This window comes from Rutidosis leptorrhynchoides, chromosome 11 (genome assembly GCF_046630445.1).
Source record: "Rutidosis leptorrhynchoides isolate AG116_Rl617_1_P2 chromosome 11, CSIRO_AGI_Rlap_v1, whole genome shotgun sequence".
NCBI lineage: Eukaryota > Viridiplantae > Streptophyta > Magnoliopsida > Asterales > Asteraceae > Rutidosis > Rutidosis leptorrhynchoides.
The window spans coordinates 84,812,136-84,833,436 of NC_092343.1; the positions used below are offsets into that span (position 1 = coordinate 84,812,136).

At 35.7% G+C, this 21,301-nt stretch overlaps 2 protein-coding genes across 2 annotated transcripts; both read left to right on the forward strand.

Moving 5' to 3' along the window:
• The first annotated feature begins 9,680 nt into the window (after positions 1–9,680).
• Positions 9,681–11,886, forward strand: LOC139877523 (pentatricopeptide repeat-containing protein At1g43980, mitochondrial). The gene has a single exon (XM_071864961.1). It carries the CDS (start codon positions 9,781–9,783, stop codon positions 11,650–11,652), a length of 1,872 nt encoding a protein of 623 aa, XP_071721062.1. The 5' UTR covers positions 9,681–9,780; the 3' UTR covers positions 11,653–11,886.
• A 1,646-nt stretch (positions 11,887–13,532) lies between these two features.
• LOC139876967 (uncharacterized protein At5g02240-like) lies at positions 13,533–17,066 on the forward strand. The gene is made up of 7 exons (XM_071864367.1): positions 13,533–13,789; positions 14,366–14,637; positions 15,019–15,055; positions 15,166–15,263; positions 15,408–15,469; positions 16,335–16,458; positions 16,731–17,066. Exons 1-7 carry the CDS (start codon positions 13,570–13,572, stop codon positions 16,848–16,850), a joined length of 933 nt encoding a protein of 310 aa, XP_071720468.1. The 5' UTR covers positions 13,533–13,569; the 3' UTR covers positions 16,851–17,066.
• The last annotated feature ends 4,235 nt before the right edge of the window (positions 17,067–21,301 follow it).

Here is a 21,301-nt window from a genome sequence, read left to right on the forward strand (position 1 = left end):
TGCACTTACAAAACTTTTCAAGCTTGCAAGCCCTCATCATTCAGTGGAACAGAAGGACCAATCGGTTTAACCCGGTGGATAGAAAAGATGGAGACTGTGTTTAAAATCAGTGGTTGTGTTGAAAAGGACATGACCAAGTATGCATCGTGCACTTTACAAGATAGTGCACTCACGTGGTGGAAAAATTATGTGAAGGCTGTAGGAGGAGATGTAGCTTATGATACTCCGTGGGAAGAATTCAAAACAATGTTAATCAACGAATATTGTCCAAGGAACGAGGTTAGGAAGTTGGAAGATGAGTTACGAAGTCTGAAGGTTATTGGTACTGAAATCACCAACTACAATCAGCGATTCATGGAATTAGTTTTGCTATGTCCTGAATTGGTTCCAACCGAAGAACGGAAGATTGAAATGTACAAAGATGGTTTGCCCAAAAAGGTCAAGGCAAATGTTACAGCATCGAAACCTAAGACAATTCATGAAGCTATAACCATGGCAAACGAGCTAATGGATCAGGTCATCATGGATAAGAAAGTATCCAATACTGATGTGAAGGTATCAGGTAACAAAAGAAAGTGGAATGGAAATTATGATCGAGGTAACCAATAACAATCTTTTAAGAAACAAGAAAACACGCAAGGTGCGGGTAGTGGTTTAAGCTTTGGTTATAAAGGACAAAATCCTTTATGCAACCGATGCCACAAACATCACTCTGGTTACTGTAATGTGGTATGCAACAAATGTAATCGAAAGGGTCATCTTGCTGAAGATTGTAGGGCTCTCGTTACAAATACAAATGGTACCAAGACTCTTGCCACCAATGCAAATAGAACTGCTTTGGCTACCATTACTTGTTTTGGGTGTGGAAAACAAGGTCACTATAAGAGCCAGTGCCCGAATCCAGAGAAGAATATCGGACCTGCACGTGGGAGAGCATTTGTTATTAATGCTAGAGAGGCATGTGAAGACCCGGAGCTTGTTACGGGTACGTTTACCATTAATAACTTATCCGCATCTATTATATTTGATATTGGTGCTGATAGAAGTTACGTGTGTAGAGACTTTCATGCTAAATTGAATTGTTCATCATTACCTCTAGATGCTAAGTACATGATTGAGTTAGCTAATGGTAAACTAATTAAAGCCGATAAAATTTGCCGTGATTGTAAAATAAATTTAGCCGGAGAAACATTTAAGATTGATTTGATACCCGTAGAATTAGGAAGTTTTGATGTAATAGTCGGCATGGACTGGATGTCCAAAATAGGAGCTGAAGTTGTGTGCGCCAAGAAGGCAATTCGCATTCCTCGTAAGAATAAAACGCCAGTAATGATTTATGGAGAGAAGGGTAACTCAAAGCTAAAACTCATTAGTTATTTGAAAGCTCAAAAGTGCTTGAAGAAAGGGTGCTATGCTATCTTAGCACATGTTAATAAAGTCGAAAAGAAAGAAAAAGAGAAGTGCATCAATGACGTGCCTGTGGCAAGAGATTTTCCTGAAGTATTTCCGGAAGAGTTGCCGGGATTACCTCCATTTAGATCTGTAGAATTTCAAATAGATCTTGTACCAGGAGCTGCACCGGTTGCCCGTGCTCCATATAGACTTGCACCGTCCGAGTTAAAAGAACTTCAGAGTCAGTTAAAAGAATTACTGGATCGTGGATTCATACGACCAAGTACTTCACCGTGGGGAGCTCCAATTTTATTCGTCAAGAAGAAAGACGGATCTTTCTGAATGTGTATAGATTATCGTGAATTAAATAAGTTAACTATCAAGAATCGGTATCCACTACCGAGAATTGACGACTTATTTGATCAACTCCAAGGATCATGTGTGTACTCGAAAATTGACCTAAGATCGGGCTATCATCAATTACGTGTCAAAGAAGAAGATATACCGAAAACTGCTTTTCGGACACGTTATGGTCATTACGAATTTTTGGTCATGCCGTTTGGGTTGACAAATGCGCCAGCTGTATTCATGGACCTCATGAATCGAGTTTGTAGTCCATATTTAGATAAGTTTGTTATCGTTTTCATTGATGATATTCTTATCTATTCCAAGAGTGAGCAAGAGCATGAGCAGCATTTAAGGTTGATATTAGAGTTGTTAAGAAAAGAACAGCTATATGCTAAATTTTCTAAATGTGCTTTCTGGTTGAAAGAAGTGCAATTTCTTGGCCACGTTGTTAGTAGCAAAGGAATTCAGGTTGATCCAGCAAAAATTGAAGCCATTGAAAAATGGGAGACTCCTAAGACACCAACACAGATACGCCAATTTTTGGGTTTAGCCGGTTATTATAGAAGGTTTATTCAAGATTTTTCCCGAATAGCTAAGCCGTTGACAGCGTTAACGCAAAAAGGGAAGAAATATGAATGGACCTCTGAGCAGGAGAACGCATTTCAAATACTAAAGAAGGAGTTAACTACGGCGCCTATTTTATCGTTACCAGAAGGGAACGATGATTTTGAAATATATTGTGACGCTTCACGACAAGGTTTTGGTTGCGTTCTTATGCAACGGAAGAGAGTTATTGCATACGCATCCCGACAATTGAAGATTCACGAGCGGAATTATACGACGCATGATCTAGAATTGGGAGCAGTTGTGTTTGCATTGAAGATGTGGAGACACTACTTGTATGGGGTTAAATTCACTGTGTTTACTGATCATAAAAGCCTTCAACATATTTTTGATCAGAAACAATTGAACATGAGGCAACGTAGGTGGGTCGAGTTAATAAACGACTATGATTGTGAAATTCGCTATCATTCCGGGAAAGCGAACATAGTGGCCGATGTTCTAAGCAGAAAGGAACGAGAACCAATCCGAGTTCGAGCAATGAACATAAAAATTCGCATGAATCTCAACTCACAAATCAAAGAGGTTCAACAAGAAGCACTCAATAAAGAAAACATAAGAAATGAAATAATGAAGAAGTATGAGAAGCAACTCGTTATACGGGAAGACGGAATTCGATATTTTGCAAATCATATTTGGGTATCGAAGTTGGGTGGATTAAGGAAGTTGATATTGAACGAGGCACATAAGACAAGATACTCGATACATCCTGGAGTTGGAAAGATGTATCAAGATCTTAAGACACGTTATTGGTGGCCTAATTTAAAGACAGACGTAGCAACATATGTTGGGGAGTGTTTAACTTGTTCCAAGGTCAAAGCAGAACACCAGAAGCCGTCAGGGTTACTTCAACAACCAGAAATCCCAGAATGGAAATGGGATGGTATTACCATGGATTTCATCACGAAGTTACCAAAGACTGCCTGGGGTTACGACACCATTTGGGTGATTGTTGATCGTCTCACCAAGTCTGCACATTTCTTGCCTATAAAGGAAACGGATAGAATGGAGAAACTATTACGATTGTATATAAAGGAAGTTGTTTCAAGGCATGGAATACCTATTTCCATTATATCTGATCGTGATAGTAGATTTACCTCAAAGTTCTGGCAATCACTACAGGAGGCACTAGGAACTCGTCTGGATATGAGTACCGCATATCATCCGCAAACCGACGGGCAGAGTGAAAGAACAATTCAGACTCTTGAAGACATGCTCAGGGCATGTGTGATCGATTTTGGAAACGGATGGGATAAGTATTTACCGTTAGCAGAATTCTCGTATAATAATAGTTATCATGCAAGCATTAAAGCTGCACCATTCGAAGCATTGTATGGAAGGAAGTGTAGATCTCCTATCTGTTGGAATGAAGTAGGAGATCGACATTTAACTGGTCCCGAGATCATACACGAAACGACTGAGAAGATAGTACAAATCAAGGAGAGATTGAAAACAGCCCGTAGTCGCCAAAAGAGCTACGCCGATGTCCGAAGGAAACCATTAGAGTTTTAGATCGGTGACATGGTTATGCTAAAGGTGTCACCTTGGAAAGGTGTGATACGTTTTGGAAAAAGGGGTAAACTGAACCCAAGATATGTAGGCCCGTTCAAGATCATCGAACGCATTGGACCGGTAGCTTATCGACTCGAGTTACCGCAACAACTCGCCGGAGTACATAATACCTTTCACGTCTCGAACCTTAAGAAGTGTCTTGCAAAGGAAGACCTCACCATTCCTCTTGAAGAAATCCATGTCGACGAGAAACTACAATTCGTCGAAGAACCAATCGAAATCATGGACCGTGAAGTTAAACAGCTCAAGCAGAGCAACATACCGATCGTTAAGGTTCGTTGGAATGCTCGAAGAGGTCCCGAGTTTACGTGGGAACGGGAGGATCAGATGAAACAAAAGTATCCACACTTGTTTCTCGATGACGCAAAATAGGTACAATTTTAAAATTTCGGGACGAAATTTATTTAACGGGGAGGTAATGTAACGACCCGCACTTTTTCGATCGTTCTATACTTATAAGATTAATATTTACATAAATTAAACCTTACCAACATGATAAGCAATCCAAATTGTCGAGACTTATGTTTTTCGAAAAGAGTTTTACACAACGTTTGACCGTCTAGTTTGACCGATGATATCACGAACTATACAATATATGATAATTATACGTTTGTGTATATATATGTATATATACATATTTAACATGACCTAAGAATGTTTTAATATCTCATTTTGTATTAATAACAATAAGTTATAAGTATATTTTGAAACTACTAACTTAAGTTTTCAAAACGATAACCATACGTAACGTTATTTGACTTAAATACTTATGACCTATAATGTTTATACATATATCGTATAAGTAATGTATTTAATCACTTTTAAAGACTTAAATACATAAAACAATATAAGTATATTTACAAAAGATAGCTATATTTGAATCCTCGTTCCGTTTTCTCAAAGATTTCTATACGTATACCTAGGGTATATGTACCCGTATCATACGCATCTTCTAGATGTATTTACTATTGGTATATACCAATAAAAATCTGCTCCTTAGCAGCCTTAAATGATTAAGAAACATGTGGAACCAACCATTTGTCAAGTAGCATGAATTATTTAGCAAGAAAACAAAGTTAGGTATCTTTTTTTTTCCTTTATAACCTAAAAACGTTTTTATGCATGCACACCATTTCTTCACCCCATTTTCTCATACTTACACTTCCATTTCTCTCTCAAAATACTCTTAACTTCATACTTGATCATATCCAAGCATTTTCCCCATCATTTAGCTTCAAAAACAACACTTAAACCTCATAAGAAAACCTTACAAAAACACTTCAAGAAATCCTTCCAAGAACACCAACTTACTTCCAATCTTTCATCCACTTCCATCACCCTTTTGGTTCTAGGTTCTTACTCCTCTTTTACAACAACCTTGTCCAAGGAACTTGAGGTATAATCTATGTTCATAACCTTATTCGATTCATATATATATAGCTATCTTATTTTGTGGTATAAAATTTTAACAACAAGAACATAGTTTGAATGTTTTCAAACTTGTTTGCAAACTAAATAGATCCTTCTAACTTAACTTTTAAAATACTCCAATACCTGTAATATAACTTAAATATATGCTAATTTAACAAGGTATAACTTGGTTTTTCAAAGATTATCTTAAAAACTGTTTTTACGACGTCGGAGTGCCACCGGGGGCTGTTTTGGGTTGGATAATTAAAAACCATCTTAAACTTTGAATTGGAGGTTTATTTTCTGGAAAAATGATTTTTACTATGAATATGATAACACATAAAAATTTCATGATTTAACTCAAAGTATAAGTATTTTTAGAAAAATAATCATTTAAGGTTGTTTACATGATGGAAAATGATTAACTTCATAAGTTTCACTAAAGTTTGACCTATGCCGTGTGATTTTGAATACAAACTAAGGTATTTACAGTTCATAGTCTTAAAGAGGGACTCGATCCAAGGAGATGACAAGTTGAATCAACGAAAACGGAGTTGTAACGAAGAAACTATGACCGAAACAAAATCGGATATCCAAGACTAGTTTAGCCACGAAAATAATTGGGAAAAATTAAATAAATCACATCTTTTTAAGTTAACATGATATTTTATATATATGTACTTATAATTCAATTTTATATGGTTCAGGATCACCCGTAAACAACACGAGAAGATTAATCATAAGATCCCATGATTGTACGCAACACGTCATTTGACAACACCGGTACTTTATGTACGCAACACGTCATTTGACAACACCGGTACCGTGGGTCAAGATTAATCTCGACCAATACATATACGATGGGGTTTTATTTATTTCGTTGGGGGTTTTATTTATTTCATTGCGGGTATACTAAACATCTAAAAATGAACCATTAAAATTGAATTACTAACAACGAACTGCTAACTACGGACTAAGGAATTATTCAAAGTATTAAAAGTATAACAAGTATATATATGTGACGTTTGTTTAAAAAGAAAAGGTATTGATATATTATATATGGATAGGTTCGTGATATCAACCGGAGACCAAGTCAAATTATATATATATCTTCAAGACGAAAGTGAGTATATAGTCCCACTTTTAAACTCTAAATAATTCGGGATGAGAATACATGTATTTTATGTTTTACGTTATGGACACAAGTAACTGAAAAATATATTCTACGTTGAGTTGTACCACTGGCATACTTCCCTGTAGCTTGGTAACTGTTATTTACAGCGGTATTGTAAACGCGAATCCTGTTGATAGATCTATCGGGCCTGACAACCCCAACCGGACTGGACGACCAGTATTCAACGGTTGCACAGTACTTCGTTTCGTGACTACACTTGGTACGGTGTAGTAAGATTTCATAATAAAGGGAATATGCGACGTGATTAAATGTTAAGTATGGTTACCAAGTGCTCAACCACTTAGAATATTTTTATTAAACTGTTTATATACGAAATCTTGTGGTCTATATATATATATATATTGCTGCCGGCATTAAACCTATATCTCACCAACTTTATGTTGACCTTTTAAAACATGTCTATTCTCAGGTGATTACTAAAGCTTCCGCTGCATTATGTTGAATTTGAGCAGGATCTTGCGTACGCATATTTGTGTCAAAAATAAAACTGCATACCCAAGGATTTGTGTTGTAAAATATGCTCGAAATCGTGTTGTTATCATTATATGTAAAGTTTGTAAGTCGAAGATTATCGCTAAACGATAATCATCTTTTTATTGTCTAAAGCTTGTAACAAAAATAATGGTTATGGTTTGTAATGTATAATATATGCAGTTTCTCTTTTAAAAATGTCGCATATAGAGGTCAATACCTTGCAATGAAATCATACGTTATCTAACACGTTCTTATGGTTAAGGACGGGTTATGACACAAATCTTTATATAAAATAAGATTTACAAAATCATATCATATTTTATAAATCAAATCAAATCTTATATCTTATATAAAATATGATTTGCAAAATCTAATCAAATATCTACATATTTAGATTTGTAAGTATATGTATACACATAAAAAAAAACTTACTTAATTTATTAAACCATTAACTAATGATTAATAAATTAATTTCCGATTAGAAGGTATATCAAACAATTTTACGATTGGCCTTTGTGTGTGACCGAATATGATAAATGGACTTTTATTATTTAATGTCATGGGCATATCTTCGGATTATATGTACCACGGTCAAACCACGGTCGAACTGTAGCCAACCCGAGAACATATTTCCAACAGAATCTCATTGAGGGCCATTGGACCATTACCTATTTTCGTCTTAAATAAAGTGAGATTTCGGTTACGCCATATTACATACCCGCACGTCCATTCAATTGATTGCCATATCCTTGAAATGTTTCCGGATGTCGAGTTCGGATATTTACCGACGAATATATCTTCAAACGTGGCATACATTACATTTCCCAAGTTCCACCAACGAAACACCCGAGACCATAGATCTTTTGCAAATGGACAATGAAATAAAATATGATCTACCGTCTCTATGTCCGAGTTACACACCGGGCAACGAGTCGAATCTAGGTCCACTCCTCTTTTACCAAGCTCCACTCTTACCGGGAGACGACGTAGTTTTGAGCGCCAAATGAATATCCATACTTTTTGAGGTACGAATGGTAGCCTTATAGTAGCAGAAGACCCCAACGTTTCAACCTTTAAAAGAGAATCATCCAGTAAACTTGAAAGAGCAGAAGTCGAAAATTTACCATCATTTTGGAGTTTCCATGCCCATTGGTCAGTTTCTCTACCTGCATAAACAAAGTTGGAGAGTAACTCGTTCAAATTCACGTACTCTGAATGCGTTCTACCTGTTGGGCTACGGGCCCAATCCCATGAAGCAGCCCATCGACTATCTACTTTTATCAGCCTCTCTCTTACCAACACATCTTGATTTCGTTCCAACAAAAACAGTCTCCTGAACTTGTTACATAGTTGTTGGTCTTCCATCCACCTGTCTTTCCAAAAAAGAGTGCTATCTCCACTACTTACCACTTTAACGAACGAATTAGGGAACGAGATATTCAAACTATCAATGTAAAAACCCACTTTACGAATATTGTTCCAAATTGACGAGTAACTAAGAACTGTATTCGAAGAATAAGACGTTAATCCACCATCCCGCCCATGAACACTCTTGATTATTGTAACCCAAAAAGCATTCTCTTCATTAAAGAATCGCCACCACCATTTTCACAATAAAGCTAAATTTTTTGCTTTTAGAGAACCAATATTCAACCCCCCGTCCTTATAAGGCAATAAGATTTTATCCCATTTTACCCAAGAAATATTTGAATTTTCACCCGCCCGCCCCAAAAAAATTTACGACGCATACCTTCGAGTAAGTTGATGACACCCAATGGCGCACGGAATAGGGAGAAGGCGTACAGAGAAAGGCTACCAAGTACCGATTTGACTAAGGTAAGACGGCCACCAAACGACAACGTTTTTGCTTTCCAAGTTCCTAATCTTGTCTGAAACTTTTCTATATAAATTTTCCAATCCCGCAACCGATTCATCTTATGACCGATAGGCAACCCGAGGCAAGTAAAAGGGAACGAACCAACACGACATCCAATATATCTAGCCATGCTTTCAACACTTTCATTATTAACACCTAACCCGTAAAGACAACTTTTTGCAAAGTTAACCTTTAAACCCGAAAAAATTTCGAAGCACTTTAAGAGTTTAAACCTTCAAAGTACCGATTATTTATTTATTTTGAACGGCAAGCTTGCATCAGTGTATCATTTATTTCAACGACACTCATCATTTGCACACACACACACGCGCGTTCGGGAGAAAAACCGAATCGCATTACAGGAACCCGATTATTTATTTATTTTGAACGACAATGCTTGCATCAGTGTATCATTTATTTCAACGACACTCATCATTTGCACACACACACGCGTTTGGGAGGAAACCCGAATCGCATTACAGGAACTCGATCCTTTAACCATCTCGAGGGACAGGCGGACCGGGTTTGAATCCTCAATAGATCCAGGAGAAAACCCCTCTGAGGTCAATCTGAATATCCATATTTCAGGCAGATTAATTAATAGGATGAGCAGAGCGAGACTCGAATCCATGACCTAATCATGTCCCAACACACAAGGTAAAGGGATGCCGTTAAAGTAATGCTTGGTCGACAGAAATTCATTTTATTTCACTAACATTATTGGTATGGTTCCTTTTCTATTCTATTTTCATTCTTATTCCACCTCTTGAACCAAAACACGTCCGGAAAAGGAAACAATAAATTATAAACCTATGGAAATTAAATAAACCTTGCAAACTTAAAAAAAATGTCACATGCAAACACATGATGCCGCCATGAAACCAAAAAGATTATGGTGTGTTGTCAACGATCAAATTACTTTTCAACACTCCTAAATCGATGTCTCTCTTTAAAATCATTATATTCCGTTAAAATTGTTCATGCCCAACTCATAAAGCTTAGTCTTTGTAACACCAACACTTTTTTGGGTAATCGTTGTCTTGATCTTTACACAAAACTTGGAAAAATTCAAGATGCTTTCGGAGCATTTAATGACATACGCTACAAAAATGTGTATTCTTGGAATCTATATATGCAAGTGTTTATTCAATTTGGCGACATTGAGGGTGCACGCCAAGTGTTTGATGAAATGCCTGAACGAGATGTTGTGAGCTGGAATTCTATTATTTCTGCATATGGTTCTAATGGGTTTGTAGATCACGCGCTTGATGTGTTTGTTAAGATGCAAAGTTTAGGAGTGACGCCGAGTGGGTACACGTATTCGATTGTTTTGTCATGTGTTCGCTATGTTTGTAATGGTATGGAAGTTCACTGTAATATGATAAGAAATGGGCTAGATTTTAAGTCTGTTATTATTGGGAATTCATTGATTGATATGTATTGTAAGCATGGATTTGTGGATTATGCTTTCGGTGTGTTTATAAATATGGAGGAAATAGATATAATCTCCTGGAACTCATTAATCACAGGCTGCAGTAAATTCGGTTATGAAGAAATGGCTTATCATCAGTTATGTATAATGAGATCGAAAGATTATGTACCTGATGCATTTACAGTGTCTTCAGTTTTAACCGCGTGTTCTACCATTCAGGACTTGTCAAAGGGTAAACAGATTTTTTGTTTATCTTTAAAATCAGGATTTTTATCGAATACTATTGTTTTAAGTGCTGCCATCAACATGTTCTCAAAATGTGAAAGTATATATGATCCAATATGCATTTTAGATGAAATAGATAATTGGGATTCAGCTGTTTCCAATTCAATGATTTCAAGCTTAATTAATCATCGACTCGAGAAACATGCAATGCAGATTTTCGTTCTTTCATTGAACGAAGGCGTAGGACCCACTGAATTTACACTTAGTTGTTTGCTTAGTTGTGCATCGATGTTTGTGCCAGCTGTTCAGGGAACAATGTTGCATTGTTTTGTTGTCAAATTAGGGTTTGAGTCCGATCCCATTGTTTCAAGCTCACTCGTTGAAATGTACAGTAAACTTGGATTCTTTAACTCTGCAAAGATCATATTTGATCAAATGGACGAAAAAGATTTAATTTCTTGGAACTCGATGATTTTAGGTTGTTCTTACAACGGAAAAACAATTGAAGCTCTTAAATATTTTGATGAATTACTCAAAACAGGGGTCCCACCAGACGAAATAACTCTGCTTGGGGTTCTATTAGCTTGCAATTATAGCGGGTTGATCGATAAAGGGTTGACTATCTTTTATTCGATGGAGAGAGAATACGGGGTCAAACCGACTGAAACACACTTTAATATCATCGTTGAAATGATGATTCGGGCGGGAAACGTTAACGAAGCGTTTAATATTATAACAACGATGGGGTATAGTGTTAATGGTTTTATATGTAAATTGATTCTTAGTGTTAATGAAGTACGGGGAGACTTAGAGTTGACCGAAAAGGTAGCTGAACGGTTGATGAAACTGGAACCTACATCTGCGTTACCGTATGTAGCGTTGTGTAAAGCATACGAGGTGTGGGGAAGATGGGAGAGTGTAGCGCGAGTGAAGAAACTTATGAAAGATCGAAATATTAGGAAAGTTGTTGGGTGTAGTTGGATTGGGGTGAATAGTGGTTTATTTGATTTTAAAGAAGATGAAGTTGTTAATCATGGTGGGGAAGATGTATACTTGATAATGAGATTATTGATGCATGATATAGAAGATGAAGGTTATGTATTTTAACGGTAACGATAAGTGGACGATGAAACTGGTGCATCAGATCGTGAATGTTAGATTGGTAACCGAGTAAGAGGTGAAAGTTTCGTTGCAGGGTCAAGTCTACACTCGGTGAAAGGTAAAAGCACAAGGTTATCAATCGCGGTATGAAGTAATATAGGCATATTCATACATGGGTTTTACTAATACATACCCTAAACTGGATGTTATTTTGTTTTAAAAAATTATACCGAAATGTCATCTGTGAATAATAATTAATTTCTATTGAATGTAAATTGTTTCATCCTACAAGTTTTGTAAATAATAATTGATTTCTATTGAATTTATATTCTTTAATCCTACAAGTTTTGGCTTTAGTTTTATCAACTTAATGTTCTGTAAGACGGCTTGTAACGGGAAGGGGCTCACGCCGTGGGTGCCTAGGTGGCAGCCGGCCACGCCCTGGGCGATCAAGTAGCGGCGCGTGGAGAGGGGCAGGGGAGAGGGGCAGCGGCTGTTTGCGGGGGCTCGCAACAGGGAAGGCCACGGGTGTGGTTGCTTTTTTTTATTTTTTATTAATTTAAAAATATTACTTTTATCTCCTTTTAATATTTAACCCAATTATATTTTAACACATCATCACAATACTCCTAACCCACAACATAAACCCACACCACCACTACTCCACACAAACAACTCACACGTTCTAATCATCAAAAAGTAACTCACGCCCCCAACCCACGCCCCTAACCGTTACGAATGGTCTAACTAGTATTACTACCTTGATTTGGTACATGTTTTTTATACTGCAGATGACCCTCAAATTGAGAGGCAAAATAAATTTAAAAAAAAAAAAAACAGTATTGCCTCGTGAATGACCAGAGGTTTAAATATTATTTATTGGAAATTAAAAGACCTCTTGTTACCCTGCAATACTGATAAATACCGCGATCGCTATTACTACAATAACGAGTTGATACACAGGTGCCGGGTCAACTCCTGGACATGGGTGAATGAGTAAGCAACTAAGCATATAGTAATGAAAAACTCTTGGTTTGATAGAGAGCCGACATGGCAAGTCTATCAGAATACCACGAGAGAATCAATCATATTATTGATGATGAGCTTTGTAGTCGTAATGGCTTTGTACTTTTAAAATAGTCTATTTATAATAATCTTGGACGTTAAATTGTCAGTTTTTCATTGCGGGATGAAGACGAGGATTGTTCTTTGAATGATAATGCTCAAGGTTTTTTTTTTTAAGGTTTGGTGGAGCGTAGTGTGTTACCTCCACTGTCGGGTACCATCATTGGAAGTAAGTCGTCCAACTGTGATTTCCTATTATTTTATGTCTCGGTCGGGGAAGGAAGTCCTCGTCGATAAAGTGGATGGAAAAGTGTCTAGATCGGATTCCAGAAGTCGAAAAGGATCCTCCAAGGTCGCTTAGTGTGTTTTGGTTTGATTGGTTTTGTTGAATGTTTGGTTTATTTGGTGTGTGTCTCTTGTTTAGGTGGTTGTTTAATTATCGTGTTTATTGTCCCGTTGGTTGTGGTCTATATTTTGTCCCGATTTAGCTCGGTTTTAGTTATCGTATCTACTTAGTTTGTTTACTTCTTTTGAGCCTTATCGTTTTGTTTGATTATATCTGTTGTAGATTTCTTTAGTATTTCTTTTCTAACACTAATCGTTACTTTCGTAAAATAATAATAATAAATAAAAACTATTAATTTTAATAACTCTATATTTTTACTGTAGTAATTATTAGTAATAGTAATAGTATAAAAAGGAAAAATTTAACCATATGTGAAAATAGTGATTGGATTGGATAAGGAAATCCAAAATGTCAGAGAAAAAAAAAATACTTTTATTTATATTTTTGCTCCAACAAACACTTTTGTTCTAGAGGATTCTCAATTTCTAGGCAGCCAAACCAAATCGTCGGTTATGGCATCAATGACACGTGTCCTTATACCAATCTCATTTACCCAATTTTCACAATGTACCACTTCTAATTGCCGCACTAACAATATCTATACCAATAGCTTTTCTCTCAAGCTAAACTCTCAACAACCAACCACCACCAGAAGAAGAAGATTTACAGTTTTATCCATGGCAGAATCCAACCGCAGCACCGTCCTAGTCACCGGAGCTGGTGGAAGAACTGGTACAATCACTTTCCTAATTTCATCAATTCATCTGTCAGTCATTTTCAATACTTGATATCTTTATATCTGTTTACTCTGCTGAATAAAATTACAGCCGAATTATTAATTTGTTTAGTACAGTAGTATGTTTGTAAGGAATTTTAGTTCATTTTGTTCTTTTACATTTTGAAACCCTAGGTAGTAGGCATAGTCTAATTAAAACTGTAGTAAGATTGTATGATTTGGTGAAGATGAAGCCTATTGAAACTTGTAACAAAGAATTATGTAGCATTTCAATCTTAAATTTGAAATTGTGCTGAATTGAATTAATTTATTTCTATATTTTTGCCTAAATTCCATCATATTAGTCAATATTAATTTCATAAAATAGAGGAACAACACTTTTTTGCTGAAATTGTAGCTCAATGATACCTGAAAGATTAAAATCAAACTGATTGAAAAACTGTGACAAAACTATGTATAGTAAGTCCTCGGTGGTTAAAATTTTTCTAATTACTGTAAATTCAAGTGGTTTAAACATTATAAATCACCATGATATTGAAATGTAGCTCATTGATACTTGTCTTTTTGGGTAGGTCAATTAGTTTATAAGAAGTTGAAGGAGAGATCAGGTGAGTATGTTGCAAGAGGTTTGGTTAGAACCGAAGAGAGTAAGGAGAAAATTGGTGGTGCAGATGATGTTTTCATCGGTGATATAAGAAATACCGAAAGTATCGTCCCTGCTATTCAAGGCATTGATGGTCTTGTAATTCTTACAAGTGGGGTCCCTAAAATGAAACCTGGTTTTGATCCAACTAAAGGCGGAAGGCCCGAATTCTATTTCGAAGAAGGATCGTACCCTGAACAGGTATTACATTGAATGTTAATTCATAGACAAAATTACATTGATAGTCATTGTGGTTTGTCTTATATTGCATGTATAGTCCAATTTCTTTTTGACTTGGATAGTCCATTAGCTTGTATTTCTTTCGTAAATAGTCCGATAGTTAATTGGCGTTGATTTTATTCCATTTAGCTTATTCACGTCCAGCTAACGATTGGATTATCCATGGAAGAAATGCAAACTAATGGTGTATCCAAGTAAAAAAAGGACTATATATGCAATTTACGGCAAACCACAAGGATTATCCGTGTAATTTTGACTAATTTATAAATTATAAGTAGTTAGACTTCATTTGAAGCTTGTTTATGTTTGCTTAAGTTTGGTAATTGAATGTATATGTTCTAGGTTGATTGGGAAGGACAGAAAAATCAAATAGATGCTGGTAAGGATCGTTCGACTAAAATTCGTTACATGTATTATATAATATAATTTATACTATATTATATTATATTTTGGTTATTGTTTATTTAGTTTTTGTTTAATTATGTGCAGCTAAAGCTGCTGGAGTGAAACAGATTGTTTTGGTTGGATCCATGGGTGGAACAGATCTTAACCACCCGTTGAACAGTTTAGGAAACGGGAATATTCTGGTTTGTTTACCTTTTCTTTTTCAAACACATATTAAATTGAAAAGTTTTACGGGGAAAATTAAAATTGTTTTTATTAAAAATTAATGGGTGAAAAGATAGAAAGTAGTAATTGAATACCATCTAACGTGTGATTATTGCTTGCAGGTCTGGAAGAGGAAAGCGGAACAATATCTAGCAGACTCTGGGATCCCATACACAATTATAAGGTTAGTCATACTTTTTCTTTTTCTGTTCGATCACAAATTCAAAATCCTGCTTAGAACTTTGGTCGTCAGATGGTAGAATTACAAATCCAATATTAAGTATGTTTGGTTATCTACCAAAATACTATAGTTAAAAGTTTAACAGCAAAGGAATTATATTTCAAAAATGATGGTCTAAATCTAGAGGTTGCAAAATGTTCAGGAGCCAGGTTAAAACATGTTTGTGTCTCAGTGGGCTCGGGTCAAATCGGGTTTGGGTCAAAATGAGCAGTTTTTCTTCTGAAAAAATAATAATTAAGCCTAGGATAAAATATGTAAGGAACACTTTTTTGGAAACAGTGTTTCTTAAATTTGTATGCAATCCATAAAACCAAGGTGAGTAATCTTAATCAATGGTCTGAGTGTAACATGTTTTGATCATGGAAGTGACTGTTTATCAACTTTAAGACTTGGAGAATAAATTGGTCTATAAGTTGTAACAAAGATGGGTAACTAACTTTTAGCAAAGAATGAAAGCTAAAATCTTTTGTTTCTTCATGCAATACATGAAGTAACAAACTAACAATTGTCACCAAATAAACATGTTGGTAAATTAGTTCGAATCATGCTATGACAATTTCAGTCACATTGTGAATTATTAGAAGTACTTTCTCAAGACACATAAATAATTAGTTAGATGATACATACATCATTATACCATTAAAAACAATTCTTTAGATGGATATAATTTGCACAATGGTAACTTACGTTTATAACTTCTTTTATAGGAAACAGGAACATTTATAGATGTTGATAACCCATAAAACTATCATTAAATTCTTTTCTTGTGATCTGCAACCTTGGGATAATGAAATTGGATATGGTACAGGGCTGGGGGTTTGCAAGACAAGGAAGGTGGTGTGCGTGAGTTGCTAGTCGGTAAAGATGATGAGCTTCTTAAAACTGAAACTAGAACCATTGCTAGAGCCGATGTTGCTGAAGTCTGTATTCAGGTACATATATTCATTGCTGTTGCAAAATCTATCTTCTTTCATCCAAGTTGAGTAAAATGTGTTTTATGGCTGTCACTCAAAAGAAATAATATACAAAGCTTTTACTTTTTCTAGTTTAAAACTAATATATAGTTAGAAGTCACTAACAATCTTCTGTTCAAACAATAATTGTTCCTTATAAACCCAGGATAATTACTTGTATAGTTGTATGCATTTATAATTTATATTTATTATCCCTTTTAATAGACTTATTGGAAATGTGTTGCATGCAGGCCCTGCAAATTGAGGAGGCAAAATTCAAGGCATTTGACCTTGCCTCCAAACCCGAGGGAAGTGGAACGCCTACAAAAGATTTCAAGGCCTTATTTTCACAAATTAATACTCGATTTTGAGGTTCAACTTTTGTACAATTAGTTCCATCAAGAACACAATAATAAGAATTCCCATTGTGTTATGACATGTTCAGGACTTTGTTGGTACCGACTGTCAATATTGGATCCGGATGATTTGTAAAAAATTTGGGTATCTTGTAATAATGATCAGTAATCAGTGTTGTCATACCATATAACATTGATTCAGTCACTAGTTTATAATTCAGTTCAATACCTTCCAATATTTCTATTTTTTTTTAACCGCGAATTTGCATGAGCGGATCATTTATTTCAACGACTCTTATCATTTGCACCCACACACGCTAGAAAGAAACTCCTACCCGGGTTGCTTGGCAACTAATCGCAGGAAATTGGAGAGAAAACCTTTCGCCTCAACGAATTTAACCCGGGTTGCTTGGCAACTAATCGCGGGCTCTTTCACACTGAGGCATGATACCATTGAAGCAAACGTTCGTTGGCACCTTCCAATATTTCTATTGTTACCATATGTATAAATATATCTTTATATGGTACGATGTCAAAAGAAAAGATACAAAGCCATCATAGTAACACATAATACTATCTAAATCATATAAAATGAGAGAACAAAAGAGATGGTTTGCAGGGCGTGCAACACATTACCTTTAACTTTAAAGAGCTTCGGAGATGTCCAACAAGCTTTTAATGGGTGATAGAAGAAGTAGGTCATGAATTTATAGGAAAACATTATTTAGCCCAATATCAAAAAACACATGGTTTACATACGATCCGAACTTGGAACGGAACTGCTGAAAAACTCCCAAACCCAATGCAATGGTACTGGCTAATGTTGCAGAAAACTGTCAACGAGCAGGAGAGGAGTATGAGTAATTGTAGTGATTCAAACTGTAGTAGATTTATATTAATGTACAATACTTGATCAAAAACAAGATATTTTTGATGAGCTTACAATGGCCTTGAAATATACGTAGTAATGGTTTTCATGTAAGTTGATACAGAATTTGCATTCACAAATAGTCGATGAAGGGACCAGATAAAAGGAGTGAGAGGGCCTGAATTGGAGATGTTTAATTCAACTGTTCAAATGCTCCAATGGAGTATTTCGTATGTAAAGGAGCCAATTAATTGCATTACTCAAAATTCTTTCATCAAAAAGCTATGATAACTAATCATACATATATTTTTCATCTTTTTGACAGAACCGGATGGGAGAGCATCATGCTCGAAACGGGAGCATCATAAACCATGAACATTGGTTGTGACTTGTGGGTTGTGGGAGAGCAATACAAGTGTCGTGTTGCTGTGTGAATCTCGATTGGTAGAGCATCACTTTTTTCAACGGCGATATCAACATCGAATGCTCTCATTTGTCACCCACACATGCGTTATGAGGAAGCTCTTCACACACCAGCCACATTAGGTACTCAGTGTGCTTTGGATTAAACTGAGAGGCTTAAGGCATGCATTGTATCATCCCAACAGAATCCTTGAGAAAACCCCCTCTCAGGATTCGAACACTCGCCTATTATTTCAAGGACGTGAGCCCGGGATCAACATAGTAGTTGTACCACTCAAGTACCGATGCTTTTTAGGGAAGTGAATCATTCTATCAAAAACTTGGAACAAGCTTTTGTTAAAGAATCAGTCCCATATTAGACTTTAAGAAAATCAGCTTAATTTCCTCTGAAGCAAGAGATCCATGTTTGAACATTAGTAACGCCTAAGATTGAATTAAAATGGGCTCTTGACTGAAAGAGGCGCCAATGTGCGCAATTCACCCGGTTACGTGTCTCGTCATTCGGGAGGTTCGTCAAGCAGATGTTTTACTCGCTAGTGGGGACCAATGTGGATGTCGCCAGGGAGGTTTCCTGTGCGAACTCAAAAAGAAAAAAAATAACATAGTTCTTACTCTTCTAATAAGGTTTACGTTTAACATTCTCCTAATATTATATATACATTAGTATTTAATTATTGTTATGATTTAGGAGTTTATGACTACCTTTAGAACCTGATTCTTGATTATAGACTATTAATAAAATTATAAGAGAAGCAGAGAGAGTATATAGATGAGATTATATCAGAAGATTGTATATTAGAAAGTGTGTTTTACAATCATACATGATGCATATTTATAGCATAAGAAAATACTGTACAATTAGGTGGCCATAAAATTTGCAGCCACTTTTGACTTTGAAAAAGGACATTTCACAACACTCCCCCTTGGCTGACAATTTTATTTAGAGAGAAACTAGTACTGCCTCGTTAAAAACCTTGCTAAAGAAAAATCCAGTGGGATAAAAACTTTAGTCAAGGGAACAAGAGTGCAGTATAGAGTTGACTCCCCCTCAAGTATACATCGCTGAGTCGTCACATCTTTTGAACATGCCTCATGCCAATATTGTGAACGTGTGTTCTGAAAATAGTAGTTGGAAGTGCTTTGGTAAAAAGATCAGCAGCGTTTTTGCTAGATTGAACGTATATCATTTCAATATGGTCGTCCTTGATGAGATATTGAGTGTATGAGAAGAATCTAGGAGGTATGTGTTTTGTTCGGTCACTTCTGATATACCCTTCTTTCATCTGTGCTATGCAAGCTGCATTATCTTCATAGATAGTTGTTTGACTTTTATCGCGTTTTAGTCCACAAGAATAAGTAATGAGTTGTGTCATTGATCTCAACCAAAAATATTCCCGAGTAGCTTCATGTAATACAATCACTTCGGCATGATTTGATAATGTTGCAACAAGTGTTTGTTTTTGAGAACGCCATGATATTGCGGTGCCTCCATTTAGGAATACATATCCAGTTTGAGATTTAGCTTTATGTAGATCAGATAAATAATCTGCATATATATAACCAAACAAATCTTGTTTCGAGTTGTTGGAATAAAATAATTATAAATCAGTAGTTCCCCGAAGGTATCAAAATATGTGTTTGATCACATTCCAATGTATTTTGGTAGGGGCTGAGTTGAACCTTGTCAACAAATTAGCTGCAAAAGAAATGTCAGGTCTTGTATAATTTGTAAGATACATAAGAGCCCCAATTGCACTAAAATATGGAACTTCTGAACCAAGAACATCTTCATGTTCTTCTCGGGGACGAAATGTATCAGTGTCAACATTGAGTGATCTAACCACCATAGGAGTACTTAATGGTTTTGCCTTGTCCATATTGAAGCGTTTTAAAATCTTTTTGGTATAATTTGTTTGATGTACAAGTAAACTATTAGGCATATGCTTAATATGTAAACCAAAACAATACTTGCTTTTTCCGAGATCTTTCATTTCAAATTCTTTCTTTATAAGTTGAATGACTTCATGAATCTCTTTATTTGTACCTACGATGTTAAGATCATCGACATAAACAGCTATAATCACATATCTGGATGTTGTTTTCTTAATGAAAACACATGGGCATATAAGATTATTTGTATACCCTTTGCTTATCAAGCAATCACTTAATCGGGTATACCACATGCGGTCCGATTGATTCAACCCATATAAAGACCTTTATGATTTAATGGAATACATTTCCTTGGTTTATTAAATGCTTTTGGATACCTTAAACCCTTTTGGTATATTCATATATATATCACTATTAAGTGATCCATATATATAAATAGTAACAACATCCATGAGATGCATTTTTTAATAAACTGCCACGTTGATTAAGTATCTAAAAGTAATTGCATCTATTACAGGTCGATAAGTTTTTCTCATAATACATTCCTGGTCTTTGAGAGAAATCTTGAGTTACAAGTCTGACTTGACCTTGTAAGTTAATTTTTCTTATTTCCTTTTCGAATTAAAATTCATTTGTATCCCATACGTTTCACATCTTTAGAAGTGATAATGATTTATCCAAAAACTTTTCTTTTATTGAACAATTCTAATTCAGCTCGTATATAGTCATGTCTATTTTTGACATTCAATGACAGATTTTGGTTCCAGCTCATCATCTTTATTCATGATGTCATTATATAAAAAATTCTCATCAATATTTGTCATTCCATTTCGGTTCCATATTATTGCATAATTTATTGCAATTTATGTATTTACATTTATCAATATCCTCTGCAGAAGGAATATTGATTTGTGGTTCTTCTTGAACACTTTCTTTTACCTCATTATCAGCTGATTTTCATTTTCGAGGATTTTTATCTTTGGAACCAATTGGTCTCCCACGTTTCTAGCGTGGCAAAGACTCAAGAGTGACATTATTGCCAGCTTTTGGAATTTCAATTCGAGCTGGAGCATTTGCTGCTGGTATATATGATTTAGTCACTCTTTTCGTATCTGTAAATGCATCAGACAATTTATTCGCAAGTTCTTGCATATGCATTATTTTTTGAACTTCGGTCTCGCATTCTTTTGTGCGAGGATCAAGATACATTAATTGAGGTTCACACCATGAAACATCATTTTCTTTATTTTTTATTTCTCCCCCTAATCTAGGGAACAATGTTTCA